Source organism: Phyllosticta capitalensis (assembly GCF_038381095.1).
Source record: "Phyllosticta capitalensis strain CBS 128856 chromosome Unknown BKA78scaffold_8, whole genome shotgun sequence".
Taxonomy (NCBI): Eukaryota; Fungi; Ascomycota; class Dothideomycetes; order Botryosphaeriales; family Phyllostictaceae; genus Phyllosticta; species Phyllosticta capitalensis.
Window position 1 is genome coordinate 526,296 of NW_027117446.1, and position 26,209 is coordinate 552,504.

Below are 26,209 nucleotides of genomic sequence, written 5' to 3' on the forward strand. Positions count from 1 at the left end.
TTAGATGAGCAAGTCCTGTGCTCTCGAGGCCTGGGTTACAGACGCGGGATTAGCGAGAGCGAGACGTGAGGTGGTACAGCGGAGCAGGCCCTAGCCCACGTGCAGCAAAGAGGAGACCCTTTTGAGGGGAGCTTGCGATGATAGCACACATGATGCCAGCCTATAGGCGACAGTGTTTTGGAGAGCGGCACGATGGTTATGCGGCGGATTATTTTCAGCCTTCAGCGCTGAGACGGTTGACGGCAAGGAACGGCGGCGCGGCCAGGAATGCATGCCATATGTGCCATATGTATGCCATTCCCGGCACCAGGAACCAGGATGATATGGCATGTCGTCTCGCGTTGCTTTTGTTGCTAAAAGTCCACGCTCGCCACGGGTCAGCTGCCTCGGTCTTCGTGGTTGGACGCAAGGGGAGTTGACGCAGCAACGCGGCGGCCATGGCAGCCGGGCCCGCGACGAGGAGTGCCTGGCTGTGAGAGGTGACAAGAGTAGAGAACAGGGCGATTCGCAGGTTGGTTGACGGATCTTTGTGGTCGAGACAAGGTGTCTGGGTGGAGTCGAGATGTGGCGCGGGATCGCCAGGGACGGACCGGCCGACCGCACGCTTCGTCAACCACTCAACAACGACATCGACCTCCCGTCTTCGCCACGACACAGGGAATTATCGACTCCAAAAAGATGCCCAATTCCTCTTCCGTTACCTCAACGTCGCACCGCCCCTCTTAGCTCCAACCTCATCACAACCCGCCCTGCAGTGGTTGGACGCCCGTCGCAGTCGCACCTCGTTTCTTTTGCGGCCCTGAGACGACCATCAGGCCCGACCACCTCCTCAACGGTCGGCGCTCGACTGATCCGCAATCTTGTGCAGCAATCTGTAGCAAGCCGCTCCGATGCTTGATGAAAAGAGGCAATTCAAAGGACCCCGTCCCGTCTGCGAGATCTTATCCAAGGTTCAGTGCGTCATCTATGGACCGTCCCGCTGGCTCCCTTTTTCCCTGTTACTCCTAGTCATGGTCACTTGTGGTGGCTATGACCACTTCTTCTCCACCTTCAGCTTTAATCCTTTGAAGACATGTTCAACGCTATGGCCGTGCGCCACGTGCTGCCGAGTCTCTATCCAATACCGAAAAACACTGTTTGAGTGCGATATGGCCTCACCACCTCGGCATCTATCCGTGTACGAGTGTGTCGCGAATCTACAACTGTGGCAACGGCTGATTCAATCTGTGCAATCGAGTCCCTATCACCACCTCTTGGGCCATTCTGGACACCAGTGCAGTCGGTCATTTGCTACGCCAAATCTGCAAGCCCCTTTGTACTCAAATTGAATCTCTCCTCTGCATCTGCCCACGGCTTCTTCAGCATCGGATCCCCCTCGTGCGACACCTGTCTCTCCTGATCAACGTGGTTGACCAACTTTGGTCGCGTGAAACCACCGAACAACTAGATCCGATACGTCACTCTGACTGTCACAGTGCAACATTCCAAAATCGGCTGCGCGAGACATTTCTTGACATTGCCCTGCTACTAGCCGTCGCCGATATGGTGCGGAATCACCAATTACCATGCCACGCGAGAGGAAACGGGTTCTGCACGACTGAACTGACCTCATTGACCCACCATGCATGTAGTGCAAAGAAGCCCAGTGATTGCAAACAAGCACACCCCGAAGAATTGAGGAGTCAATTGAGAAGACAAGCGGCTGTTGATGCGGCAAATGGAGGCTCTTCCAAGGGACTCTCCTTTCAAACACTGCTTCAAAGACCTAAACGCATTGACGATGATTAAATTGACACTTGAACGACAGGCCAATATCATCTTTGGTCCTCGACATACGAAGCCGAGGCGCACTACACAAGCCTTGAAAGCAGAGTTTGAGAACAAATACTGATCGGCGCAGTAGATGCTATGCAAATACTGAAACAAGACAGCTCAGCTAGCCAACCAACCGCAGTCCAAACCATCCATCGAGCATCGCGACGAATCGAACTCCACTCCCTCTTTTCAACATCTCAGCTCGCCAGCTCATCCAATAGTTTGCAACTCTACACAAACTAACCCCTCAGCTGCTCATCAGTTCAGTCCAGTTGAGCCACGACCTCAGTCTCGCATCTTCGAAACTCCGGCGTCAGCGCCGTCCCATGCCACTACTGCAACTATGTGACTTGGCGAGGCTGCCTACAACGACCACCAAGCCCAGCCCCTCCAAAAGACCCCTCCCTCACCATCGCCGGCCGGCCAGCCCCTCCAAAAGACCCCTCCCTCACCATCGCCGGCCGGCCAGCCGGCCAGCCAACTATCTCTCTGCTTCTTGTTTACACACCACCGGCCGCCAGCAATGCCCGAGCGACAAACACATTGAGCCCAATCGCGCGTCTCCGAGCCATCCAGTCCATCGCGATACGAGCAGACTACAGTGCTAACGTGGCGCTCCCGTCTTCAATCACCACTAGCTTCAATTTCATGCCCCAGACCCTCAAAATAGTGTCAGGAACAAAACAACTCTAGTACCAGCCAACAGACAGATACCAGCGGATGGGATGGATGGATCCTTCCCTCGGCCCCGCAGCCGCATGTCCGCCGGCGCGCCGTCTCGCACCACACCAACCTAGCGTGCAGGCAAGTCAGTACAACGATACCCTGCATACTGCGCTGTTGCAGCGCAAGGTGTCGGTGGCGGGCGCTGTTTGCTTGACAAGCTCCCCACCGCCGCCGCGCTGTCAGCAACAGATGGCCAAGCAGCTAGTTCGCTGCGGCTGTGGATGATTAAGCACCTGGCTAATCGAAGCCTGTTGCGAAACCCTTCGCCAACGCGAGCCACAAAGTTTACGTGCTGCTCGTGCTGCAGGTAGGTTACGGCCCGCCCCGCGCTACGTACATACAGACGGTGTGGACAGCTGCTTGGTTGAGATGCGCACGTCCTGTTCGTCATCTATCTGCGTGCCCACATGCGCACTCGCCGAGGTGGTCGCTGCTCGTCTGTGGTATCCATCGGTCTTCATCGCCAGCGGTGTGGTGTTGCTTCAGTGACCTACCACTTTCCACCCAGCCAGACAAGAAAAAGCCGTCAGTCGGTTGTCGTTGTTGCCGAACGTAGCACGTAGTCCGTACGCTGCCATTTCCACGAACGTGCATTGCTGCGTACTTTGCATCCTGTATCGATCCATCTGGACGGCCAGCTCTGTCCCTGCTCTTCTCTTTCAGGATCCGTACTGTCTTCCACCAGGATTGGTTCGCTGCTGCTATGAGAGAGAGGAGAGGTTGTGAAGCCGACTCTTTTCCCCATTCATAGCCAACATCCTCTTTACCTTTACCTAACGCCTACAGTTACCTCTCATCGCCTCACCTCATCTCCTTCACGCAAATGAATCGCCTTGGCCCTATCCTGCCTTGCTCTACTATTACTCGGGCTCCTCTATACCTCTGCCACATGCCCTCCATACCATCCATCCCCTGTCCTTTCCCTTCGTAAATCAACGCCATCTTCTCCAATGGCCAGCCCCTGGAGCACTGCAACTCATCAAAGTCTTGCAATTCGGCGCAAAACTGGACCTACCTTGCTGCACCAACCTGCCTACCTGCCTGCCCGCCTGTACCTGCATACAAGCGTCACGGCACGTCAAGGAAATATTGAAAGGCAGGTCAACCGCCGGCATCACCTCGCGTCTTCTCGTCACGACTTGCGTTGCTTCTTGCTGCACAAAGTGCGCACAGAGCATGGGAAGCCCGCTTGAAGCAGACAGATCTCGCACGAATGCTCAGCCAGCCGTCTTTGAAGTGCTGGTTTGTTTGTCTGCGGCTTGAGCGATAGACCGGTTGCATCGCGCAAGGTTGCAAAGTTTGATGGGCGCGCGAGAAGCCACAAGAGAAAAACAAGGATTTGATAGTCTGGCGGGTCAGAACCAAAATTGTTTGGCATGTTTAAGCTGGAAGTGCTACTGTTTGCCACGCCATTTGTCTCTCCGCAAGCAAGCACATCCATCTGCGGTGCAGCTTCGACATCAGTTGCCCGAAGAATTTTCCGTCAACCCCCTCCCTCCTTCCGTTACTTTGTTGAATTCGGCGTCTGAGCGCCGTGATTTGCGAATTGCGAGGCAAAGAACAGCCGCTTCCAATACTATCCACCTTTCGCATTCGCGCTTCGAATTCGTCGCATATCCTTCAGTAGCCGAGGCCGATGGAAGAAGAAAAGGGGAGATGGATGGTGGCGCCAACCGGATGCATGGGGAAGGACGGCTGCGAAATAACGTCATTCACTGCCACCGGCGAGGTGGTGGTGGCAGGGTGACGTTTATGGTAGAAAAACAGGGCTCCGAAATTCACTCATCACACTCTACGTATCTAGGCCAAGTTCAATGTGGGAGTCGTGGTATGAGAAGTGTAACAAAAGGGGGCATCGGAGCGTGTATATCATGTGTAGATATCGCGCAAAGGCAAGTCGACTCGTATGCATCGCATCATCTTTTTCGTGCCCTTGCTATTGCGTGCGGGCGTGGGAAGCCTGAATCAGGCGCTGCCGCCAAGCTTTCCTTTGAAATACCTGTTGTGGCTTCCCTCATACCGGTAACCCGGCGGGTGCATGGTTGCGAAGCTCAAAGGAGGGTCACATTCTGAAGGGGGAGCAAGGAGTTTGTGTTTTGTTAGATCAGAGAACAGCTTCTTCAGCCGCAGCGCACACATCCGACCCGCGGCCGACAGTGGCTGCTAAGCTCGAATGCACACGACACGGCCGGGGGCCCGCATGCTCCAAGCCTTGCCCAGATGTTCGGTCTTGGAGTTTGCGTTTTTCTTTCGTTTTTTCAGGGCAGCGTGCTAGCTTTGTCTTTCTCACCAAACGCATATCACCAATGAGCCAGATCTGCCGTTGCTGGATCACTTAGTTCACCAAAGCTTCTTATTCTCCTCTTGCTTCCGGCTCAGGTCTAATTTTGACTAACTTGGAGGGTTGGCGGACACATTTGCGCAATGGAGTGCTGCAGCGATTGGGCAGTGTTGTGGGAAAGATCAAGACGCTGAAGCAAACCTCTTGCAGATAGGAGGGATCAAAAGTGGCACACGGAAGCGAGAAGAAATCGACCTACCTGCTGAAGACTGCAGTCTCATATTCTCCACCAACTTTGGCTGCAAACACAGCTCTCAATTCCGCAAATGCGTCTTGAGATGGCTTCACCGGGTTTGCCTCTTGCCGATGGTCAATATCGATGGAGAGCCACGTACCTTTGTCGACTTCAACCAGTCAGCTGCCAGCTGCCAGCTGCCACAGTGTCTTCTGCATCAGCGGCCGCTGCTTCCGCAACAACTCTCTTCGTTAGACCGCTCCGCTTAGCCTTCCGAATCCACATCTGCCCCACACCACCTTCCCAACCCCCCTCCAGTCAGCATATCAACCCAATCATCCATCTCCTCTCCAACAACAAAACGAGTCCATCGTGGTGCAGTGGTTTAGCACGCCAGCATCCAACTGCTGCGACGCCGCATGACTTACGAGCATGCCGCCTCTCCGCCTGTCGTTCTTACCCAGCGGCAGCGTGTCCCTTCAGCGAAATCTCTCTTAATGGTTAATATCTTGTTAAGCGTTAATAGCGTTTTCCTGCAGGCGCGGGGGTGTGTGCGTGGCCAGGCAGCCTTCTTCGCTGCTGGAGACCCGAGTTCGATTCTCGGCGATGGAACTTTTTGCTCTTTTGCTCTTTTGCTGGACGGTTGAGTGGTGGTGGTCAAGTGTCTTTTGCTAGAGGCGGGGTTGTCATGTGAGGGGGGCAGTCATGGTCATTTCATTTGCCTCCTTCAGTCAACATCAGTCTTTCGTGGTGCTGTGGAGCACGCCATTCCTACCACACAGGCCGCGACGCATGAAGGAGAGTGTCCAGTGGTGGGAAAACGCTCGTCAGCCTCGCCTGTTTGGTGTGCGAAGTGTGTTAGTATCGGGTCTGGTGGCTCGACTTCGAATGTTCGAATCTCGGCGATAGAAGCTTTTTGCCGTTCTCTTCGCAGACTTGCAGCTCTGAGAAGCTGGGGGGTGCAATCTTGATTCATTCAAGCGCGTAGACCCAGCCAACAATCCATCGTGGTGCAGTGGTAGCGCGCCAGACAACATATCCTGTCACGTCGCATGACTTACGAGCATGCCGCCTGGGGTGGAAAAAGGGGACTCGTGCTAGGCCGGCTGGAGCGGTCTTCCCACTCTAGGTGCGCTGCGTGGCCAGGCTTGCCCGTTTGGAGACCCGAGTTCGATTCTCGGCGATGGAAAATTTGTTTTGGTTGTCTTCTTGTTATGTGCTTCTTCCTTTTACTGTCCAGGCCAAGGAATAGGCTGATCATACTCACTTCAGCCCGTTCAATCTGGCAATAATCCGTCGTGGTGCAGTGGTAGCACGCCAGACCGCATACAGAGCGCGCGCATGACTTACGAGCATGCCACCTGGGAATGAAGGGCGGTCTGCTGTGGGCGACCACCCTCAGGCAACTGAGGTCAGCCGCGCCTGGTCCCAGGTGCGATTCGCAGCCGGGCTTGCCTGTCTGGAGACCCGAGTTCGATTCTCAGCGGCGGAAGATTCCTTTTGGTTGTTTCCTGGTCTAGCGCCATCCTTCTTTTTACTGGCCAGATAGAGGAAGAGGCTGATTATATTCACTTCAAACCGTTCAATCTGTCAAGAATCCGTCGTGGTGCAGTGGTAGCACGTCAGACCTCATGGAGAGCTACGTCGCATGACTTACGAGCATGCCACCCGGTCAAGAGAAGGCTGGTTGTGGGGATCCGCCTTCAGGAAACTGAAGACAGCCTTAACGACTCGGGTGCGTCGCGTGGCCGGGCTTGCCCATCTGGAGACCCGAGTTCGACTCTCGGCGACGGAGCATTCTTTTTGGCTGTCCATGAGCAGAAGGACAAGTCGTTTTGCTGCCATGTAGATGTCGATTGTTGGTGAATGATGATGAGTTGCAGGACTGGGAGCTTTTGGTGATTGGAAGGTTAGAGCTCCAGGCAACGCCGCTTGACGCTGTGCAGGTGAGGCAGTCTGACAAACATTGAAGACCAGCCACCAACAGCCGCAAGCAACAAAACTGGCAGCGTTCATCCAACCCAGAGCAAAAGTGCGAAGATTCGGTGAGTTTTGGCCACAAGTCGAAGGGGTCACTGGGCACTCCCGGTCTCTATAGGCTCGAGCGTCAATCAGCCACGCGGACACTGGTCCGCGCCAGCCATCCGAGTCCAGCGCGTCATTGTCTTTGCGGCTGTGCTCCCTATCAGATTCTTGCTCATACGGTCGCGCGGGCTTTGCCGCATCGTGTTCGAGGAAGAAGTTCGGGCTGGGCCTGGGTCTGGCCAGCTGAGACTCAGCGGTGAGTCGGTGGAGAAGTCGTCATGAGTGAGACACGAGTCTGGCGTCTCCCAGCGCGAATCGAACGACGCGTATTGAATATTGAAGCTCGGGACGCGGGATGAGTTGATTTTGGATCGCAGACGAATTGAAGCCAAGAAATGGCGACAGTAATCAGAGACAGTCAGAGCGAGATATTGGAGCTCCTGCTGTGATTGATAGCATCTCCGCGCCCGAAATGAAGAACAATTGCAACACTGTCGAGATGATACCTACCGTCTTGCGAAATGTCGACAGTCGAGCGCCCTCTCGAAGAGAGAGCACTTCGAAGCTCGCCATACCGCCAAATTGTCGGGGGCTGCTGAAGAACAGACGCCAATGAAAGACCAAGCTTCCCGTTCCCCCGCCTCGACTTATTTTTGCCGGCCGCCCGGAGATGTCTCATACTCACCGGATTTTGGATCGTGTCCTCCAAAAGCACGCGAGCACGGTGCTGGCATTTTCTTGGCAGACGGCTGTCTTTGGTTGCCAGTGAGCTTGAAGGCTCGAGATGCGCTGCTTTTCAACAAGAAGCAGTCGGCACCCCGGAATCGATCTGGTGATCCTTGTGCATCTGGCCTCGTATCTGCACTAAAATTCCACATTGTGGACAACAGAGCTGCTTCGTGAAGCGGTTGAATGTGCGTATTCGGACTTGCTGAGCCTCGGGTTACGAAAGGCTCGGGGTCATTGGACGGTTCGGGCACTGTAGCGAAGGAATGGTGAAAAGGAGACGAGGCGAAGATCGTGATAGAACAACTGGTCGGGGCTGCAGGCATAGGCGGATGGTGATCCCTGGAGCCCCAAGCTCGTGGATTCGATTTGCACGTAATTTCGAGGGCGGTGGACAAAAAGGGGAAGCCCTTGGCCAAAAGCAGGAGCCTCATTTGTCGGCACGGACCCGAAGATGTGGGTCGGGGAGACGAACGCGCAACGAGCACGCTCCGGCCCGAAGCTGCCGTCTGCCGACCACAACGTCCAACCACCAACTCTTCCTCTTTTCAACGTCACTTGGCTCCTGTCTCCACGAACCAATACCCCTGATCCTGATAGGGCCAGTCGCCGATACGCAAAGCCCACGGTCTGCTCGTGCTCGGCCATCTAGAAGCTCCATTATGGGGATCCGGGAGCTGGGTTTGCCAGGAACAGGCATCGACCGGCAGCGCTTGTTGATTTCCCAAAGAGGCACTGCTAATGAGAGCCCTATGTCGTTGCCACTCCACCGTGATTCGTCGGCCCAGCAAAGCCCCCGCTGCGCTCCAGATGGGATGAGTGAGATCGTCAGTCCTCTGCCTGTCGTCGCTGGGTCTATATAGAGGCCTGACTCTCCTTCGCTTCTTTCTTTCTTCTTCACCCAACTCACTCCAGTACGGGCACTTCCCAATTCTTTATTCCGACCTTCTTCACTCTTTTAGAAGAATCGGGCCTGCTCGTCGATTAGTTTTTACACTCGTTAATTCCTAATACCACCAAAAAACCTACGCAATGGCTTACCGTAAAGCATTTGCGGCCGCCGTCCTGGCCTCTGGCGCTTCCGCCAACCTTCTCGACCTCGGCGCCAGTGCCGACGTCCTTGGCCTCAACGCCGCTGCCACTGCCGGTGTTGGCCTTGCCTCTGGCATCGCCGCCTCGGCCGGTGTCAACCTTGGTGGAACTCCCACGACCACCGCAACTTCGCTCGCAACCTCGAGCGTCACCACCTGCGGCAAGTCTTGCGTCGCTCCCCCCAACCCCGGCGGATGCCGCGAGAAGTGCTTCATCAACGCCCTGGCCGACGTCTGTGTCAACGACACCCCCGAGTGCCGTTGCAAGAACAAGGTCATCCTCGAGGCCAAGGTCTCGGCCTGTGTCGATCTGGTTCCCCTCAACGTCTGCGTGGATCTCGACCTCGACCTGTTCAGCTCCACCTGGGACGAGTCCTGCTCTTGCATCGAGAGCGCCTCGGAGTCGTGCTCTGCCACCGCTGAGGGCTCTGCCTGGTCCTCGGCCTTTTCCACCGCCTGGACTGTCACCAGCCCCTCGCCGACTGCCGCCATCACTGATGCCGGATCGGTCGACCCCACGGGCCCCATGACCACTTCGACCATCCAGTCGACCCGCGTCCGCACCACGACGAGCGACGGCCAGGAGCACACCGTCACTGAGACCATTGACGTCAGCACCACCGTCTGCCCCGTTGCTGAGGCTTCTTCTTCCGCTGCTCTTGAGTCCGCAACTGAGGCTCCCTCTGCCCCGGCTACGCCTTCGCCCGCGACCTCGTCCGAGGTTGGTGGTCTCACCACTCCCCCTGCTTCCAAGGGATACACCACCTCGACTGTCCGCTCGACCCGTGTCCGCACCACCACCAGCGGCACCCAGGAGCACACCGTCACCGAGACCGTCGATGTGAGCACCACCGTCTGCCCCATTGAGGAGGCCTCTTCGTCTGCTGCCGAGGCTCCTTCGTCGCCCGCCACTCCTTCGCCTGTCCCCGCCGAGAGCTCTGCTCCCGCCGCCAGCGTTGATGTTCCGTCGTACACCCCGGCTCCCTCGAGCCCCTCGGTCTCGGTCGACGTCCCCTCGTACACCCCTGCCCCCTCGAGCCCTGCTGAGGAGACCACTTCTTCCGTCGGCGGTGTGACCAGCACTCCCTCCGTCTCGGTCGATGTTCCTTCGTACACTCCCGCCCCCTCGAGCCCCGCTGAGGAGACTTCTTCCGTCGAGACTCCCTCTGTCTCCGTCGATGTGCCTTCTTACACTCCCGCTCCTTCCGCCCCCGCTGAGGAGACCACTTCTTCGGTTGGCGGCGTCACCTCCACTCCCTCGGTCTCGGTCGATGTCCCCTCGTACACTCCCGCCATCTCCGTCGAGAGCGAGACTCCTTCCGTCTCCGTTGACGTTCCCTCGTACACCCCGGCTCCCAGCGCTGAGACCACTCCCGCTCCCATGGTCACTCAGTACACCACCGAGGTCCAGACCGTCACCGACTGCGACTGCACCAAGACTTCCTCCGGTGGCGTCAAGGTTGCCGACTTCACCAGCTCCCAGGTTGCTGGTGTCTCGAGCACCCCTGTTGCCGGCACCCCTGCTTTCGGTGGTCCCCGCCACACCCCTAAGGGAACTCCCCCTGCTGGAACTCCCCCTGCCTTCCAGATGACTCCCCCCAGCACTCCCGTTGCCACCCCTGACGTCCAGTTCTCGACTGTCGTCATGAAGGCCGTCCCCAGCCCCTTCAACGGCACCTTCGTCCGGCCCAGCAACGGCACGGTCGTCCACTTCCACAACCCCGCTGTTAGCGGCAGCCCCTCCGCTGGTGTTCCCATCGTCGACGCCGCTACCGCGTCGCGCGTTTTCGCCACCGCCAGCTCGACCCCCTCCCCTAGCCCGCACTACACTGGTGCGGCTACCAAGGGCAGCGTCAACGTCGTCGTTGGCCTGATTGCGGGCGTCGCTGCTGCCGTTGCGCTCTTCTAAACGTGATTGATGGGTTGGATTTCCTTGCTTATACCTTTTGAGTGTTTCTGGCTGGCAAAGCATAGCGTCAAGCAATTCTTCTCCTTTGTTGTTTGTAACGATCTGTGGGTGGGATACCGTTCTCTTTCTTGTGGTGGCGTGGATTACCCTGTGGTGGAAAGGATGCACGGAGTGGCTAGATAGCGTGCAAGGAGATTTTCAAGAAATGTATAATTTCTAGTCAAACATGTCCATCGCGGCGTTTGAGTCCAGTGACTGGTGTCTTTGTGAATGTTGTTGACTCGTAAATGGTTGATGTGTGGTGCAGAACCATGCAAGTGAGGTGCGGGAGACTTCCCTCAAAGCGGCGCGATGCACTTTTTGACCAACAGTTTCCTGCACGAGCAAAGTTTGCCGAGTGCGGGCCCTTGGAACGGCCGGCATTCAAGGAAACTGCTATTACTGGCTGCTTGACACGGGACGGTGAAAGCCTTTGTCGATGTGACAAGACTCTTTGGCCATTGAAACTCCAAGAGCGATGAGCAGAGAGTTGTCGCTTAGTGGATAAGAGCGGTGTGTGGCGGACATGCAAGTCGGCGCTTCTGGGACAAGGTTTCCAATTGCAGAGCGAATAAGCGACCCGTCAGTCGACAGGTCAGCCATGAGAAGAGAGGCTCAAAATCTAGTTGGTCTTGGTTGCCGGTGGAGTTTGGGAATATTAAAAGATCCCGGTCGTTTGGCTTGGGCTGCAGCATTTGCGAGCCAATCAGAGGGCTCAGATGGCTTGCAGACAGTGACAGGATGCACGCTAGCCGCCGATGCGAGGTACGTATATCTGACCGATCAATGGCTTGCTCCCTACTCGCGGCGATGCGCAATCACATATTGCTTTTGCGGAGGTTTTTGCGTCTGGATTTGACGGTTGGTTTGCCGACGGTCGTTGACTCGGCTGCTTCTGGCCACCAAGGAATCATGCTGACCCCATCCTTGCCGGTATCCTGGAGGCGAAGCAGTACTTGAAGGCGCACCCGGGGGCCCTGTGAGGTTGAGACCGTTTTGCTGCCTTGGGGCGGTATGAATTCTTGCAATGAGCCGCGTTGACGCCATCAAAATCGTGCCTTGGGTTTTCACAGCGGTCGCATCTGTCGTGGTCTGTTTGCGCGTCTACACCCGGGCCTGGGTGGTGCGAAACTTTTGGTGGGACGATGTGGTCATTATCGTGGCGATGGTGCTAGCTTTCGGGATGCCTGTGTTGTGGACAATAGGTACGGTGACTCCCTGGCACTTCGACTGATAGCTGACGAGTTGGTAGAAATACCGTATGGACTCGGTCGACACCTTCTTGATATTCCACAAAAAGATTGGCCAGTACATTGGAAGGTAGGCACGGCTTCCAGCAAGCCTCGGATCGAATTATTGAATGCTGATTCCGGGCCTTCCAGATCCTCTGGATCGTCCTCTTTCCCTATTACTCGTCCCTCGGACTTATCAAAATATCAGTACTTCTGCAATGTCTTCGAATTTTCAGCATACCACGTTTCCGGATCGCCTGCTACCTTCTCCTGCTGATGGTAGCAATTTGGACGGCATGGACGATTGCCAGTGCAATAATAACTTGTAATCCTGTTGCATACACCTGGGACAAGTCCATATCAGGTGGAACATGCAAGAATCAGTCACCGATAGTGTACACGAATGCTGCGGTCAACATCTTTACCGATTTCGCGACCATCATTCTCCCGATGCCGGTGCTCAACAAGCTCAATCTGGGCCGACGACAAAAGTGGTTGTTGATGGGAATCTTCGCTGTTGGAATTTTGTAGGTCCTTCCGGAAAGATTCGGCTGGAAGTTAACGCTGATCCATTGGGCAGTGCCAGCATCACTTCCATTCTTCGGCTTCAATCTCTCGCCAACATAGACCAGTTTGACGTTACTTTTGCCATTGTTCCGGTGTGCTTGTGGAGCATCGTGGAGATTGATGTTGGACTGGTTTGTGCATGCTTGCCAGCAATCCGGCCGCTGATGAATCGAATGTCCAATCGGACGAGCACACAAAGTAGAAGCTGGCCGTCGGGACCGACGCCTTTGTCGACCCAGCGTGGTAGCAGCTACGTCGGGGTCAAGGCTTCGCACGTCTCCTCGCGGATGACCAGGAGTGACACTGTTGGATTTGAGACGTTAGATGGAGAGACTGAGCTTGAACGATTTCCATTGTCGCGGACGAGAAGTTTTGATAGATCGAACATGTATGACGCATGAAGAGACTGAGAGCTGACAAAGAGTGGAATCGACGGCGGCATAATGATGCAGAAGACAACTGTGGACGAAGATGGAATGGTCGCACAATAGCTTCGGCAATAGATGATTGATAACAAGTCAATGATGCTGGAGAGTGAGAAAGGAATTGCAGAATGGAGAGCAGGCGCGGGTCGAGGGTCCCGCATGTGGCGGTGCATCTATTCTCCAGCCACTCTTCGGGCTGTGACGCAATCTGCCTCACCAACACCAGAGCGGAGGTCTGGGAATCGTCGTCCACATACCACCCTTCTCCCTGCCTCCCTCTCTCCCCGACCGCAAAACCTTGCCTGGAGCTTTGGCACCAACATGTCGTCCAGCTCACCTTCGCTTCTCCTCAATCTCCCTGCAGAGATACGCGAGGAAATCTTCTCCCACGTCCTCGATGCGCGCGCCGCCCGAGTCGAGCTCCCTGACGATTACGTGGCGTATCGCTTCGATCTGGCTCTATTCCAAGTGAACCGTCAAGTCTACCGCGAAGCTCGACATGTCTTTTACCGCCTCAACACCTTCGTCCGCATCAACACGCCTTGGCCAGAAGCTAGGCACCACATTACAGAGGAGGGCCGGGTTCCCGTGGCGGTATCTGGCGAAAAGGCAGAGAGCTTTCGACACGTCCATCTTTTGGCGGATATCGAGCCTTTTCAGTTCCACCAACATTTTGAAACGTCATACAACATGATTGTCTTGGTAGACGACCTGCCGGCTTTTTGCAAGATATGGTGCTATTCGGACCTCACTCATCCTGGCCTCAATGCGCATTTGCGCCTCACGTTGACACTACAAAACCCACATGCCACAGAGGACGAGGATCAAGTAGTGCCCAAATCGCTGCAACAGAGGTTGTTGGAGCCGTTCGGGTGCGTCAAGAGCCTCCACGAGACGCGATTCTTGGGTCAGTACGATGAGTCTGTGGTCAAGTCTCTACGCGCAGCACAGGATACGCCCAATGAGTCCCCAGAGGAATGTTTGGAGAAAGCAACTCGGCTCAAGGACGCTGGAAACGCGGCACTGAAGAAGAATGAGCCAAAGGAGGCCATTCGACTTTACGAAGAGGCATTCCTCGCGCTGCACATTGTTTGTTCCGGGCGGCGACGATCGATATTCGGCAACGCGCATTTCGAAACCATACTCAGCTCGGGTCAATACGAATCACAACATGGACAGCTGGTGCGACTCATCTTGCGGGTCAAGTTGGTGGCAAACATTATGCAGGCATACATCAAGATGGAGGAATGGAAAGAGGTCGAATTCTGGGGCACGCGGAGCATTCAACTCTTGCGCGAGAGCATGGGCATGGATCCTGGAGATGAGGATGATGAGCCCATGCTCGGCTTTGCTGCTGCCAACGAGATGGGCAAGATTTACTACAGAACAGGCCTGGCGTGCAAGTACTTGGAAGACACTGAGCGAGCGAGGAAGCTTCTCAGAGTCGCGCATCGCTACCTGCCGCGCGATCCTCAAGTCGGTAAAGACTTGGCATCTGTTGCACTGCGGATATGATTGAGTGAGTTTTCATTCTACCTGATAGGATGAGAAGCAGAAATTTTGGTCTTGGAATTCTCTGCGCCCTTACTGCGGCCAATGTGTCAAACATGTTTGCCCAGCCTTCGCTTCAAAGACGTCAGTCTTCTCCGGTGTTGTCCACAGTGTCCTCGGCTTACCCTTGCGCATCTCACCAAAAGCTTCGAAGCCCTGCTGTGTAAACGATTCAGACACAAAACGGTCCTCTCCTGTTCGCCATCTGGATATGTTTCGAATCTAGGAATGTCCAGGGGACTTGTCTTACACGTGAAGGACACGGCAAATAGTCCAAATGATAAGTATCATCTCATATTCATGTTGTCTCTCTAGCAGTGATTCCCTTGCAATACTCTGCATCCGACCCGAGCCCCATCTACCCAGCAACGGATTGACTCCTCGCAATACGATTGCCACAACAAAGATCAAAATCAAACACGCAAAGCATGCTCCTCTCAAGACAAGAGGAGAGTTCAACAAGACTGAGGTTGGAAAGAGACTCTCGACTGGGCACTGCATCTCCATGTGGCACAAAACTTTTGCCATGCCTCGGATACTGCCGCCCGTTAACACTAGAGTCGCACGGAGATGTAACCAAATGACATGGTCAGTAGCATCTCCGTCACTGTCTTTGTCCAAGTTGACCTTTCGAAGGCTAGATTGGTAATTCGAGTACCTCGGATTGACTTAATTCTCTACATTAAGATCTTGAGTCTGGATTCGAGACATCTCCTCGTGATCCATCGGTCCCCCGCATGTCCCAAGCATGATGTCATACGCGAGCGACGAATCATGCCTTGCTGCCACCAGTATCATCATCATTGCGCTAGAAGAATCGATGGTACGAGGAGACTACAAAGATCCGGGCCAAAAGGCGGCCTCCCGAGATGGCCCTCAAAGTCCTTCCACCCGTGCTGCGACAACAATGCCGACGCATCAAGATCCGAGAGCTACACATCCGAATCATCAAAGCTCGACTTTTACACTACAGACACCCAAATATCTTTGGAATCCTGTTCATCCCAAATTGAGTCGCCTTTGGATGCTCATGGAACTTCATGTCACCTTGTGAGATATTTTTACGCCCTGGTTGCTCATCCATGGTCAAATGGGCTACCGACGGCATGTAACCGTTTGCTATTGACTTTTGGTCTCAGCTGCTAGCCGCTCAAAGAGGGTTGAACAAAGCCACATGTGTTTCACAGGACAGCCGAGAAGGACTTGTGTTCAGAATCGGTTTGCAGGTGGCTGCAAATTTCAACTCTGAATGAATGAGGCTGCCAGGCCCTGCTTGAATTTCCTATTTCGCAAAGTGCGCAGCGACGCATTTCTCAAGTGGCTTACCCGATTGAGCCCAGACTTTCAAGAAGGGTGAGTGCCCTGTTGTGTTACAAGTCAACCGGTCTACTGCAGTGCAGCTGCCACTGTGTCTCTTGGTCGTTACGCAAGTCCGTCCCTGGCAACAACACTTTCCTTTTATAAATCTTCACTGGTTTTCTGAGCATTCTTCTCCAACCTGATGGTCATCAACGCCATACAAAAATCTTGAGATCCGCCCTTACCGAACGCTCCTCGAAACATCAGTTCCCATGATTGAGCTACTTTTATTTTCGCTGTTTTCCTATGGAGAAGCAGGTGATTTACTACTCTCTTCCAAGATGTCCAGTAAGCTGATAAACAATAGTTCCTGCAATGACCTCGGCCGCTGGTCCTCCTGCATATGCAAACCCTGGAGTGGTAGATCTCGACTCTAGTTCCATCCTCCAATGCAACAACGAATTTGTACTATTCAACAGCTCGTCAAGGGAGTGGGATTTGAGCCACCACTCCGAATACACGGGCGCGCCTATCACCGTCACCAGCATAGAAGATCTCATCCACCTGGTGACGACAGTTCCAACAGCGCCAGTGACAACCCTTTGCGATGGGGTCCCAAGAGCAGGAAAAAGGCGCACAGCAACGCAGATTTCCGTCACCACAATCACCGAAACAGTGACACCCGTCAGTAGCGTGGTCGAGCCGTACACAGGAGCCACGCCGACTTGCTCGTTGGACGCGGATTCTTGTACTAGTCTGGCCGACATCCAGGGGTCGCTCTTCCCGAGCCAAACGCTCGAAATCGACTGCAGCATTCCCATCACGTACACGCGCTGCGCGGCCTGCAAAATCTACGCTCAATCCGCGACGCTCTACCACTGGCCGGCACAGACGACGGATCCGTGCAATGCGGCAATTGGACCCGTCACGACGCCAACGGACAGGCCCTTCACAGCCGAACTGCCACCTGGACGCACCCTGACTTCTCCCAGCCTCTACCTCTCCTTCCCGACCGTCTACGCCTACAACTGGAACCTCAATCCCGCCGGGCACTGTGGCAATCTGCCCTCGCCGACAGTCAGCGTCGCCCCCGCAGCCAACGCCTCCATCCCCAATTTCGCCGCGCCCCCCAACGCGGACGGCACCATCATTGCCTTTGACCCGTCCGAGCTGTCGACTCTGCGCGGTTTCCATGGTACCGGCGGTATCTTTCCCTTTAACACTGACGACCTGGCGTACGTGACGGCGTATGTGACGTCGAGCGACACGACCATGGCGACGCCACTTCCCGCGGTCCCAAGCGCTGCGTACTTTCATACGTGTGGAGCGGGCATTGCGTGTGACAGTACCATCTACGATGATTACGCGCCCACGCTGGCGTGGCCGACTGATCGTCTGCGCGCGCTGGATTCAGCCTGGGTCAAGTGTATACTTGGCGAGGGCGATGGCACGGGGTTGATTGTGACGCTGAGCGAGTTGTCAGGGAGGCCGTTGTTGCCGACTACCTTGATCGGTGCGGATGCTACGAAGGCTGAGGAGACGGCGACGATGCGTCCGTAAGACATCAAGTGGGAGTGAGTGTGAGAGTTGCAGGAAGAAGATTTGCTGGCACTGACGCGGTGAGTTGAAGTCGAATTGGTTGTTTGTTCTACATTATTACTCATGCGACAGCTTATCCAAAATGGCAATGAGAACATTAAGTCTACTGAAGAACTCGAGAGCTCGAGGTCGTCAATTCTTGTGTTTATCCTTTGGCATGCCCGGGCAGATTCTGGGCCAATCAGGGCTCTTGATTGCAACTTCAAACGTAGCAAAACTGTTCATACTTCACCTCAACTACCACCTCCTCCACCTCCACCTCCACCTTCACCTTCTCCGCCTCCTCCTTTGCCCCTTATAGACGTTTGAAGTTGTAGCCTTCGCGTCTGATTGGCTCACGCACCGCGCTAGTGCCTCATCAGGCAACATCGCCCTCTTTCTTCTTTTTCTCCACCTCAGACGTTTGAAGTTGCAACTAGGAGCCCTAATTGGTCAACGACTTTGCAATCCATCTGAACGTCTCTTGTCCCCGCGGGAAACACATGGGTAGCATACATGTATGTGCTCCTGTCAGAAATAGGAGCCCGATGGTCGACATTTTACCCCTGTCTCGGGCGTTTTTCACGTCGCCCGGATTCATTGTTGCGTGCGCACCCAGTCAAGTCCTTCCACCAGACCCGCTGAACAAAGACTTTTCATGACACCCGAACCCCATTCTCCCCAATCCGGCGTGCACGCGCTTTGTCTGAGTGTTCTGCAACACACCACTTCACGGACACCATTGATCGTGCTGTCGCAAACAAAAGCGCCCGTCTGCCCTCCCCTGATTCAAAATCCAGTCTATCTCCATCAATCTTCCTCTTCCTCCAGTTTTCCCTCGCGGCTCCTTAAACCCTCGCTGGTTTATCTCCGCACCACTTCCACCCAGCAACAACATCCTCTCCAAACCCAACAAGAACCTGGACTTAACAATGACAGTCCCGCCCCCTTACCCCTCCTCACACGCGCATTCATCCGTCCTCCAGCGCCGTCGCTTCTCCCGCACCGACGCACTGCAAGCACTGCATCGCGAGAACTACCCGCCAGCAGCGCGAGGAGGGAGTCGCGGTCGAGGTCGCGGTGGCGCAGCGACGTATGCGCGGCTACCGGGCCATTCATGGGCTCCTGCCCACGCACATGCTCCCGGCGTTGCAGACAACCAAATGCACCACTGGCCGCCGAAAAGAAGCAACGTCTGGATAGCACCCGCGCTTGCATCGTCCAACAGCCAGGTGGCGGCGGCCGCTGCGGCAAGATCTGGGTTGCCGCGAGAGAGATTGGAGGAAAGGATAAAGTCGCGCCAGGCTGGCCTTGATGGGGCGAATGTTGCACCGGGACAGGAGCACCAGTACCATCATGTCGAAGTGGGTGTGAAGAGGGCGCGACGTGACACCTTGCCCATGCCAAAAACACCGGCATCGCCATCGTCTCTGCCAGCCTGGGAGCGCGAAATCGAGACGCGCGAAGAGGCGGCGCGAGTACATGCGCGGCGCGGAGAGCGGGAGAAGTGGGCCAGGAATCGCGAAGCTCTGGACTGGCTACGTGCACGAGTGGCCGTGGTGAAGGAGGACGAGCAGAGACGGCGAGAGCAGTCGACACGTCGTAGCGAAGACGAAAGAGAAGACGAAGGAGAGGATAACGAGAGCGAGAGGGGCGAGTCGTCCGGCGAAAGCGGCGCTTGCGACGACAGAGAGGAGGGCGAGTGGGAGGAGATTGAGATTAGTGACGCCATGAGGAAGGAGCGGGATGGTCACCGACAGAATGAAGAGGAGGCAGAGGAAGCGCTGTATATGTACGGCGATGCAGCGAGCGATGTGGAAGATTTGTTGGATTATGGGTGGGGGTTGGAGCGGAGCGATCGCTGAGGATGAAGTTCGTTGTGGCTGCCGAAATGGTGGACTTTGTGGTGCGGTTTCCTAATTACGAAGGCAGTACTGGCTGCCGACGTCTTCAATCCGAGTTTCGCAATCTTTGGTCATCCTATTCATCCCATTCCATTCATTAATCGAGGCCCATACAAGCATCTTTTGATAAAGTCAGACTCACCATCACTCTTCGATATTTTGGCCTTCAGTTCTACTCATCACTACTTCGGCACACTCAAGGTGTGTAATCTCTCCAAAACGCCTTTCTCTGCCCTATTTCTGACCACAGCTACTCAGCAGTCACACAGGTAGACCCATCGTCCAAAATGGCTCGCAGGCTTCACCACTACGACCATGGTAAGTCCAAGCACCTAGCTTCCACTTTCCGGACTGAAGGGGCATGCAGAATGGCGCTTGGAATGCTCGCTGCAACTCCTCGAAGAAATTGAAATACCGCCCGGCGGACCGGGTCGCGCAAGCTCCCGCGCCCACGCCGAAGCTGCTGTCCGGCGACTGGTGCCGCGGAGCTTCATCGAGGACTGTCCAAGATTCCACAATATGCATCGAGACGATGTGTTGCGCTACGCCATCACGGACGTCGCACAATTCCTGTTTGAGCAAGGCATCCTGTACTTCGACAACTTTCTTGAGATGTCGGAAAGCCAGCTGCATCAGATGGCGTACAATCGGGGGTTTATGACTGGCAGGCGGAAACAGGTTGAGGAGGCGCTTATGGATGAGAACAGGGCGGCTGTTCGAAGGGAGACGAGACGACTCTGTGATTTGATTGAGGAGAGGATTCTGGATGCGCTTGAGGAGGAGCTGAGGGATGTTGTTGGGGTCGCCTTTCGGAACTTCCTCCATCCGATTCCTGGGTCGACTGGGCAGCAGTAGCTGCACAGATTTTCGTTCTTTAGTTGGTTTGGACTACGAGAAACATTATTGGGGGTACCGACTAGGAATTAAAATCAGCCTGCCTCTTCAATCGCGATCTTCTGTGCAGACCAAGAGTAGGTCGAAAGGACTGACATGAGGTGCATTTATTCGCCAAATTCGGAAGTCGGTGGTCGAGCCGCCAGCCAATCAGGTGGCGCAGCCGCAACTTTGAACGTCGCAGTCTGCTTTTCCTCCTTTTCCTCCTCTTCCTCCTCTTCCTTTTCCTTGTGCTTCTCCCCAACTTTTCCTCTTGCGACGTTTGAAGTTGCAATCTGCGCATCTGATTGGCTGGCGGCACCTGGTCGTTGAACTTGGCTCCAGCGCCGACGAGAGTTGGAATCCATCCAAGTAGGGCCCTGTGAGAGAGGATCAAGGAGCTTTCAGTTGCATGGAGAGTGGATACTGACTCAATGACAGGTTTTGTGACACAAATACTCATCACCAAGCCGCATTCGACAGATCTTCGCTGCTCTGTTCCATGAATTTCGCAAAGCTGCATCTTGACATTGCAGCTCCACATGTATCTGTGGCAACGGTGTTCCCGCAGTGGATGTCGAGAGACATGTCAACTCCAAGAATTCATGCCAAAGTCGTGCACTACATACACAGAGAGCAATGACGGCGAGTACTCAAACGAAATCCGTGGGTACAGGGAGCAGCATTCAAGCATCTCTGCCTTTCCTTGGAGTTGAAGTGTCTTTTTCAACCCTCTTCCAATCGCTCCACTGCGTCCATTTATCTCCGCGAACTCTTGTCGAAAATCCTTGCTCTCTTGCTTGTTTGGTGCAGCTTTTCGAATCCGTAACGGTGTAACACCAACTGCATGCACGCAAAGATCACCACACGGCGCGTACAGCTCGCGATAGCGGCCTCGTCGCGCGGTCAACACTCCGGGGACGCGAGACTGGGTTTACACGAATTTCCAATCCCTGATGTGCGTTGCTATATCAATCTGAATGCCGGAGCTGCTTCGTTGACTGGATTCAAATTCAAATAATCCTCCTTCGACACCGTCTTCTTCGTATCAAGTACATCGAGGAGAAGCACTCGAAGTATGTCGGCCCTCAGCTCTGACTATTTGCTGCTAAGCCAGGTTGTGTACAGACTCGCGCAGCCGGCCGCCCCCACCGACTCCAACGCCCTCTCAAATTCCAGCCAAACGGCCCAGAAACGATGAATATTCCCACGAGCTTCCCATCGAAGGGCCAGCCAAACGAAGCAGAGGCTATGAGGAGACCGAAGAGTTTCCATTCGAAGAGCCAGTACAACGAACCCGAGGCTATAAGGAGATCGACGAAATTCCCGCCAGAGAGCCAGCGCCGGAATACGATGGCATCCAAAGCATCTATGGCGTACCTCTTCCCCAGTCCCCGCCGATGCTTGATTTAAGCGACACGCCATCGAACGCAACCAAAAGGCGCCGGGACCGTCGTCGAAAGGCGATGGAGAGGCGCAGTGCGCGCGAAGCCGAGCTACTGGACACGAATGGCCCGCCTGTCGAAAGACCTGCGATGGGACACGATGGCGCCCAAAGCATCAACGAGGAAGCAATTCCCCCGACCCCGCCGCTGTGTGATCGAAGCGACACACTCGAGCCCGAAATCCAAGGAACCGAGTACTTCAAGCGCGTCGGGGAAAAAGTCTACGAAAAACACAAGGCGCGGCTAGCCGAGATAGAAAGGCGCGGCAAATCGGCTTCGGGCGCAGAAAGGCTTCAAAGTGTGTTTGAAAACTTTTCCGACGTGATATTTGACAAGGTTTTCAAGAAGTTTGAAAAGAAGTTGGACGACGTCGTGTTCGAGACGATACTCCGTGCGAATAAGGACGGTTATCGGATTGATAGCCCCGAGGCTGCGCGCCCTTTTGTTCGGTGAGAGATCACTGAGGTCGTCTTTCCTTCTTTGGTCTACAAGATGCAAAAGAAGATGAGCGGAGATGACATTGATGGGTTGGGATGGTTGGATCGAAATGGCTTGCTTGCGTCAAGGTAATCGTGATCCGACATGCGGGAAGGATTCCTCATGCTGCGGTTCTTTGGCGCAAAACGCTTTGCGTGGCAGAAGGGACAAACGGGAAGGACATTGAATGTCTGAAATTGAAGGCGATGGTTGTCCGCGTCGTTGTTGTAACTTCCAAATGCTCCCCGTTTCTCTCTTTTACTCAAATTACACATTAAGTACATCGAGATCTTCGAGTGTGTCCTGGAAGCCTGGCGCACTGAGGTGGACCTGCCAGTGATACAGACAGACCATCCATCTTTGATCCAGCGAAGCGACCGCTCTCCTGCGCTTCAAAAGCTGCCTTCGCACCCGCATCCTCTGCGTCCAACTTCGAGTTCATGCGAACGGAAACATCGAATCTTTCAATGGAGACCGTCCTTATCCCCGGGAGAGGGTGGCCCGTCTCTCTTGCTGTCCATGGAAGACAGAGCATTCGATCGGGTCAAGGCGTAGAGAGATGGCATGCAGAGCGTCTTGCCGAGAATCTTCCCCGTCGGAACAAGTCTAGTAGTTACTCCCCGCCAGCTGCAGCTCAATAATACGTCGAAGTCGTAGACGATGTCGGCATGCGGAATGAGTGTGAAAAGGGACGAGGCGTCAGCGACTCATATGACGGGGTGCGAAATGAATGTGAAAAGGGACGAGGCGTCAGCGACTCATACGACGGGGCCGGCGGTGCAGGCTTCTCTTCATAGCCGATGAGCAGTCCATCCTTTTCAGCCAAACCCTGAGAGCCCTCTTCCACTGTGCTCATGGCATCACTTCCAGTGCTAGGCCTTCCAAAGTCCGCGATGAGCCCGCTTTCGCGAGAATATTTGACTTTGAGAGTTTTGGTGCCTGGCCCACCGTATGAGCTGCGCCCCTTTTTGTCTCCAAGCTCTTCGAATGCTCCCGGCGCACCTCCAGCAGTTCCAGCAGTGATCCAGCTAGTGACGCTCATTGGATTCCAGGCAACCGAAGCCCCATGACTGCATGAAAGACCGGAGATGCAGTAGTAGGCGGCCGAGCCCAAAATGAAGACGAGCATCGGTAGAGTGATTGCCAGCGAGAGCTTTTGGCCGTCATAGCCCACGCGCCACGACGTGAAGCTTCCATGGACGGAGCGCAAGCGGGTTGCGCCTTGGCCGGTGTAGCGGATGCGCATGTGGGTGCCTTTGTATTCGTAAATACCACGGATGGCGGCCTCCATAAGGGCAGTGACGTTGAAGCTGCGTTCTTCGTCTCCGGCGCTGGTGACAGTGGCATTGAGGTCGAGAAGAGAGTCGACAAATATATTGCCCTGATTAAAGTCAATTTGAAGAATCACTCGGTGAGAGGAACATGGATGGCAAAGCAATGTCCGAACAAAGGTAAACAAGGAGATCGCACAAAGCAGGGTGAAGATTTTGTACTTGCCTCGGGTGTGATGCTGGAAAGTAAAAGCTGTTCAAACTCCAAGGACGTGGAAAGTGGTAATTCTACTGTGGGTGGCAAACGGCTCAACCTTGTAGTGTTGAAAATGCCCGTGGTAGAGCTGTAAGAAACATTGTTGACGGTATAATATGGTTGTAGCGAGCAAGTAAGATTGGGAAAGAATCGCTCATATGCGCCAAATGGACGCAGATAGAGCGTGAGAAGATTCCTTGACGTTCCTGGTTGACAAAGGAATGAACCCATCGACTGTTTAGAGGGCGTAAAGTAGGAATGAGCGTTTGTGAAGTCTCCTGTACAATCGCTATTGACGTATGAGTAGTTATGAAGGACCATTTGGCTACCGTCAAAGGAGTTGGTGACATTGACAGGAGCCATGATCTGAGTGCGTATAATTGGACTGTCGGAAGTGGGCTCGCAGTCTACATCAGTCGAGTAGCCTTGCTGTATCAGCGAGTAGTTGAAGTTGAGGCCCAAATCATGACGACCCGGATTTGTGAAATTGACGTCGTTGAATGCTTGGATACCACCCCACCCTAGAGGCAAAACACCGCCAGTAGTGCCGTTGAAAAGCGAGTCTGAAATTCCAATAAACGAGTTCGGGTTTCCAAGGCTGGCCAGGGCATTCATGATACCGGAAGATATAAACGTGACTGGGTCCTGGATAGCAAGACACATTGGATATTTGATGGATCCGGTCTTAGATGTGTAAGTGACCCAGTCGCAGACAAAATCATTTTTTTTCGAGTGCCACCACCATTGGGCCCATTCGTCGGATTGAAAGTCGATTTCACTGCCAGTGATCGACTCGGTAGTGAGAATATTCGTTGGTGTGAGCAGTGTTGTGTAGGCTGTTGTCAACAGTGTCGCCACAGCCCAGGTTGCGACAGTAAATGTGGTTAACCATGGGCTCCTCCGATCAAAGAAATATTTGTGATTCGAGAGCTTGCTCCAACCTGGATCAAGTAAGCTTCCGTTTCGCAGAATCTTCTGTTGCAAAATGTATCCCGATGAGCTTTTCGGCTCCCAGAAAAATTCCCATCCAAGTCCATGTCGAGTCGCTCGACTGCTTCGTCTCTCGCACCGATTCTTGGTGTTGAAAGCGTTACGTACCTTCAATAGTGGATAAGGTCGTACTTGTCTGGATTCTTTGTTTAACCATCAAGTGAAGTATTTGGTTCAGCAAATGTAGTGTCAATGCTGAAAGCAACGAGCCGCAGCTGGTCCATAAAATTGTAGCACTCTTGGGGTGAGCTTTTAGCCACAGTCCAAATTGGAGAGGGTAAATGATTGGAGTGATGGCACTCCAGGCCCAAAAGGCGACGGTGAGGGCGCAAAGGAGCACGATACTTCCACCGTAGAAAGCGTAGGTCCGGTAGGGCCTGTCATAAGATTAGCCGAATGTCTCAGGCGGTGAATAGAGCCGAGCGGCTTCGAGTGAAGCAGTTCTGGAGCATAAAACTCTGGGTTCAATCGTACCTCGGTTCATGATCGACAGGCGCAGGTTCGCTGGTGCAGGTAACCTGGGGAAGTTTTGAGGACTCCATGTTCGACATTGTTGGAAAATTTTTCTCGTCGACCTGCGACGAGTAGTTTGCTGGTCCGGCGCCGCTTGTCGTTTGCACGACTAGTTGGCATCTGGAGCCTTTTGTTTGGCAGCGAAACCCGCTAGCCAGACGCTGGCACTAGGTAAATAGTGACCCCGAAACCAAGGCTTCGTCTTCTCATCTCTGCCGGCAGTCGCTGAAACGACTTGCCTTCGCCACCGCATCTCATGTGGAAAGCTGCGAAGCGTGGCAGACGCCATGCCACCATAGTTAAGGCGACTTGGCTGGGCGATGGCGCTTTGTAGCCCGACACTGCGCCCCCTGGAGTATTCGAACGACCACTTGTGCGGAAGCTGAGGTAGAGAGGTGGTAAGATGGTTGCAAGGCGGACCAAGGAACGCCCAGGGTCCGGACCAACGGCGCTAGTGCCTGGCTCGATCAGGGAACTGGCGGCTCTTTCCGCATTTAGCGTTGAGCGCTATCTGCACAACAAGGAAATCGCAGGAATAGAAGCCTCGAGATTGTGCCCGCAAAGCAGACCTTGTCAGTAGCAGGTTTCCGGGTACTGTCCTTGAATGGATGGACGGATCCCCGCGCCGGTACAAACGTCCCCGCACTCAAAGTTGCGATATGGCAAAGTGGAGTGGCTGCCATGGTGCATTGCAATTTGGCCGCCATTTGCGCTGGGAAAGGGCTCATCAGACGAGCGGACTGCAGCTTGAGGGAATCCCATAGATGACAAAAGCAGAGAGAGCCATCCCTACATGTAGGGAGGCCGATGTTGTGCAGCGTTGCAGGCGAACCTGAACTTTCGCCCAATGAGGCACTAGTGCCGTCCCTGAACCAATGAGAGGCGAGAATTGCAACTTCAAACGTCTGTAAAGGAGAAGCAGGAGGTGGAGGAGGTGGTGGAGGAGATGGTGGTAGTGGAGGTGAAGGAGGAGCTGTTTTG

At 54.5% G+C, this 26,209-nt stretch overlaps 11 protein-coding genes across 11 annotated transcripts; 8 read left to right on the top strand and 3 right to left on the bottom strand.

Annotated features, from left to right (window-relative positions):
* Nucleotides 1-446: 446 nt before the first annotated feature.
* Nucleotides 447-962, top strand: BKA78DRAFT_173025 (uncharacterized protein). The gene has a single exon (XM_066883279.1). The coding sequence runs from the start codon at nucleotides 563-565 to the stop codon at nucleotides 896-898; it is 336 nt and encodes a 111-aa protein (XP_066741749.1). The 5' UTR covers nucleotides 447-562; the 3' UTR covers nucleotides 899-962.
* A 6,596-nt stretch (nucleotides 963-7,558) lies between these two features.
* On the bottom strand, nucleotides 7,559-8,234 carry BKA78DRAFT_319982 (uncharacterized protein). The gene has a single exon (XM_066888910.1). The coding sequence runs from the start codon at nucleotides 8,132-8,134 to the stop codon at nucleotides 7,730-7,732; it is 405 nt and encodes a 134-aa protein (XP_066741750.1). The 5' UTR covers nucleotides 8,135-8,234; the 3' UTR covers nucleotides 7,559-7,729.
* Nucleotides 8,235-8,731: 497 nt separating this feature from the next.
* Nucleotides 8,732-10,983, bottom strand: BKA78DRAFT_173069 (uncharacterized protein). The gene has a single exon (XM_066883281.1). The coding sequence runs from the start codon at nucleotides 10,869-10,871 to the stop codon at nucleotides 8,793-8,795; it is 2,079 nt and encodes a 692-aa protein (XP_066741751.1). The 5' UTR covers nucleotides 10,872-10,983; the 3' UTR covers nucleotides 8,732-8,792.
* Nucleotides 10,984-11,664: 681 nt separating this feature from the next.
* Nucleotides 11,665-13,164, top strand: BKA78DRAFT_319986 (uncharacterized protein). The gene is made up of 4 exons (XM_066888911.1): nucleotides 11,665-12,052; nucleotides 12,100-12,167; nucleotides 12,230-12,606; nucleotides 12,660-13,164. The coding sequence occupies exons 1-4, from the start codon at nucleotides 11,875-11,877 to the stop codon at nucleotides 13,045-13,047; spliced, it is 1,011 nt and encodes a 336-aa protein (XP_066741752.1). The 5' UTR covers nucleotides 11,665-11,874; the 3' UTR covers nucleotides 13,048-13,164.
* A 2-nt stretch (nucleotides 13,165-13,166) lies between these two features.
* Nucleotides 13,167-14,917, top strand: BKA78DRAFT_319987 (uncharacterized protein; the record flags this gene model as incomplete). Its single annotated transcript, XM_066888912.1, has 1 exon — nucleotides 13,167-14,917. A coding segment is annotated over one exon (1,420 nt), but the record flags the coding sequence as incomplete, so codon positions are not given.
* Nucleotides 14,918-15,020: 103 nt separating this feature from the next.
* Nucleotides 15,021-15,928, top strand: BKA78DRAFT_173091 (uncharacterized protein). Its single transcript, XM_066883282.1, has 2 exons — nucleotides 15,021-15,210; nucleotides 15,259-15,928. Exons 1-2 carry the CDS (start codon nucleotides 15,208-15,210, stop codon nucleotides 15,766-15,768), a joined length of 513 nt encoding a protein of 170 aa, XP_066741754.1. The 5' UTR covers nucleotides 15,021-15,207; the 3' UTR covers nucleotides 15,769-15,928.
* A 1-nt stretch (nucleotide 15,929) lies between these two features.
* BKA78DRAFT_345440 (uncharacterized protein) lies at nucleotides 15,930-17,760 on the top strand. Its single transcript, XM_066890490.1, has 2 exons — nucleotides 15,930-16,239; nucleotides 16,289-17,760. Exons 1-2 carry the CDS (start codon nucleotides 16,194-16,196, stop codon nucleotides 17,479-17,481), a joined length of 1,239 nt encoding a protein of 412 aa, XP_066741755.1. The 5' UTR covers nucleotides 15,930-16,193; the 3' UTR covers nucleotides 17,482-17,760.
* A 671-nt stretch (nucleotides 17,761-18,431) lies between these two features.
* On the top strand, nucleotides 18,432-19,510 carry BKA78DRAFT_373437 (uncharacterized protein; the record flags this gene model as incomplete). The annotated part of the gene is made up of 1 exon (XM_066892767.1): nucleotides 18,432-19,510. One exon carries the CDS (start codon nucleotides 18,432-18,434, stop codon nucleotides 19,362-19,364), a length of 933 nt encoding a protein of 310 aa, XP_066741756.1. The 3' UTR covers nucleotides 19,365-19,510.
* Nucleotides 19,511-19,690: 180 nt separating this feature from the next.
* Nucleotides 19,691-20,258, top strand: BKA78DRAFT_354771 (uncharacterized protein; the record flags this gene model as incomplete). Its single annotated transcript, XM_066891793.1, has 2 exons — nucleotides 19,691-19,721; nucleotides 19,771-20,258. The coding sequence occupies 2 exons, from the start codon at nucleotides 19,691-19,693 to the stop codon at nucleotides 20,256-20,258; spliced, it is 519 nt and encodes a 172-aa protein (XP_066741757.1).
* Nucleotides 20,259-20,941: 683 nt separating this feature from the next.
* Nucleotides 20,942-22,463, top strand: BKA78DRAFT_373442 (uncharacterized protein). The gene is made up of 3 exons (XM_066892768.1): nucleotides 20,942-21,234; nucleotides 21,330-21,352; nucleotides 21,415-22,463. The coding sequence occupies exons 1-3, from the start codon at nucleotides 21,124-21,126 to the stop codon at nucleotides 22,172-22,174; spliced, it is 894 nt and encodes a 297-aa protein (XP_066741758.1). The 5' UTR covers nucleotides 20,942-21,123; the 3' UTR covers nucleotides 22,175-22,463.
* A 369-nt stretch (nucleotides 22,464-22,832) lies between these two features.
* BKA78DRAFT_297585 (uncharacterized protein) lies at nucleotides 22,833-25,266 on the bottom strand (the record flags this gene model as incomplete). Its single annotated transcript, XM_066886785.1, has 4 exons — nucleotides 22,833-23,579; nucleotides 23,669-24,666; nucleotides 24,824-25,092; nucleotides 25,190-25,266. The coding sequence occupies 4 exons, from the start codon at nucleotides 25,264-25,266 to the stop codon at nucleotides 22,833-22,835; spliced, it is 2,091 nt and encodes a 696-aa protein (XP_066741759.1).
* Between the last annotated feature and the right edge of the window lie 943 nt (nucleotides 25,267-26,209).

What these genes read in the sequence shown, in the direction of transcription:
- BKA78DRAFT_173025 (XM_066883279.1), top strand. Translation starts at nt 563, where the DNA reads ATGTGGCGCGGGATCGCCAGGGACGGACCGGCCGACCGCACGCTTCGT.
- BKA78DRAFT_319982 (XM_066888910.1), bottom strand. Translation starts at nt 8,134, where the DNA reads ATGCCTGCAGCCCCGACCAGTTGTTCTATCACGATCTTCGCCTCGTCT.
- BKA78DRAFT_173069 (XM_066883281.1), bottom strand. Translation starts at nt 10,871, where the DNA reads ATGCTTTGCCAGCCAGAAACACTCAAAAGGTATAAGCAAGGAAATCCA.
- BKA78DRAFT_319986 (XM_066888911.1), top strand. Translation starts at nt 11,875, where the DNA reads ATGAGCCGCGTTGACGCCATCAAAATCGTGCCTTGGGTTTTCACAGCG. An exon ending in GCCTGTGTTGTGGACAATAG is followed by an intron (nt 12,053 to 12,099) that starts GTACGGTGACTC and finishes ACGAGTTGGTAG; the next exon opens with AAATACCGTATGGACTCGGT. An exon ending in ATTGGCCAGTACATTGGAAG is followed by an intron (nt 12,168 to 12,229) that starts GTAGGCACGGCT and finishes CGGGCCTTCCAG; the next exon opens with ATCCTCTGGATCGTCCTCTT.
- BKA78DRAFT_345440 (XM_066890490.1), top strand. Translation starts at nt 16,194, where the DNA reads ATGATTGAGCTACTTTTATTTTCGCTGTTTTCCTATGGAGAAGCAG. An exon ending in GTTTTCCTATGGAGAAGCAG is followed by an intron (nt 16,240 to 16,288) that starts GTGATTTACTAC and finishes GATAAACAATAG; the next exon opens with TTCCTGCAATGACCTCGGCC.
- BKA78DRAFT_373442 (XM_066892768.1), top strand. Translation starts at nt 21,124, where the DNA reads ATGCACGCAAAGATCACCACACGGCGCGTACAGCTCGCGATAGCGGCC. An exon ending in ACGAATTTCCAATCCCTGAT is followed by an intron (nt 21,235 to 21,329) that starts GTGCGTTGCTAT and finishes CTTCGTATCAAG; the next exon opens with TACATCGAGGAGAAGCACTC. An exon ending in ATCGAGGAGAAGCACTCGAA is followed by an intron (nt 21,353 to 21,414) that starts GTATGTCGGCCC and finishes AGACTCGCGCAG; the next exon opens with CCGGCCGCCCCCACCGACTC.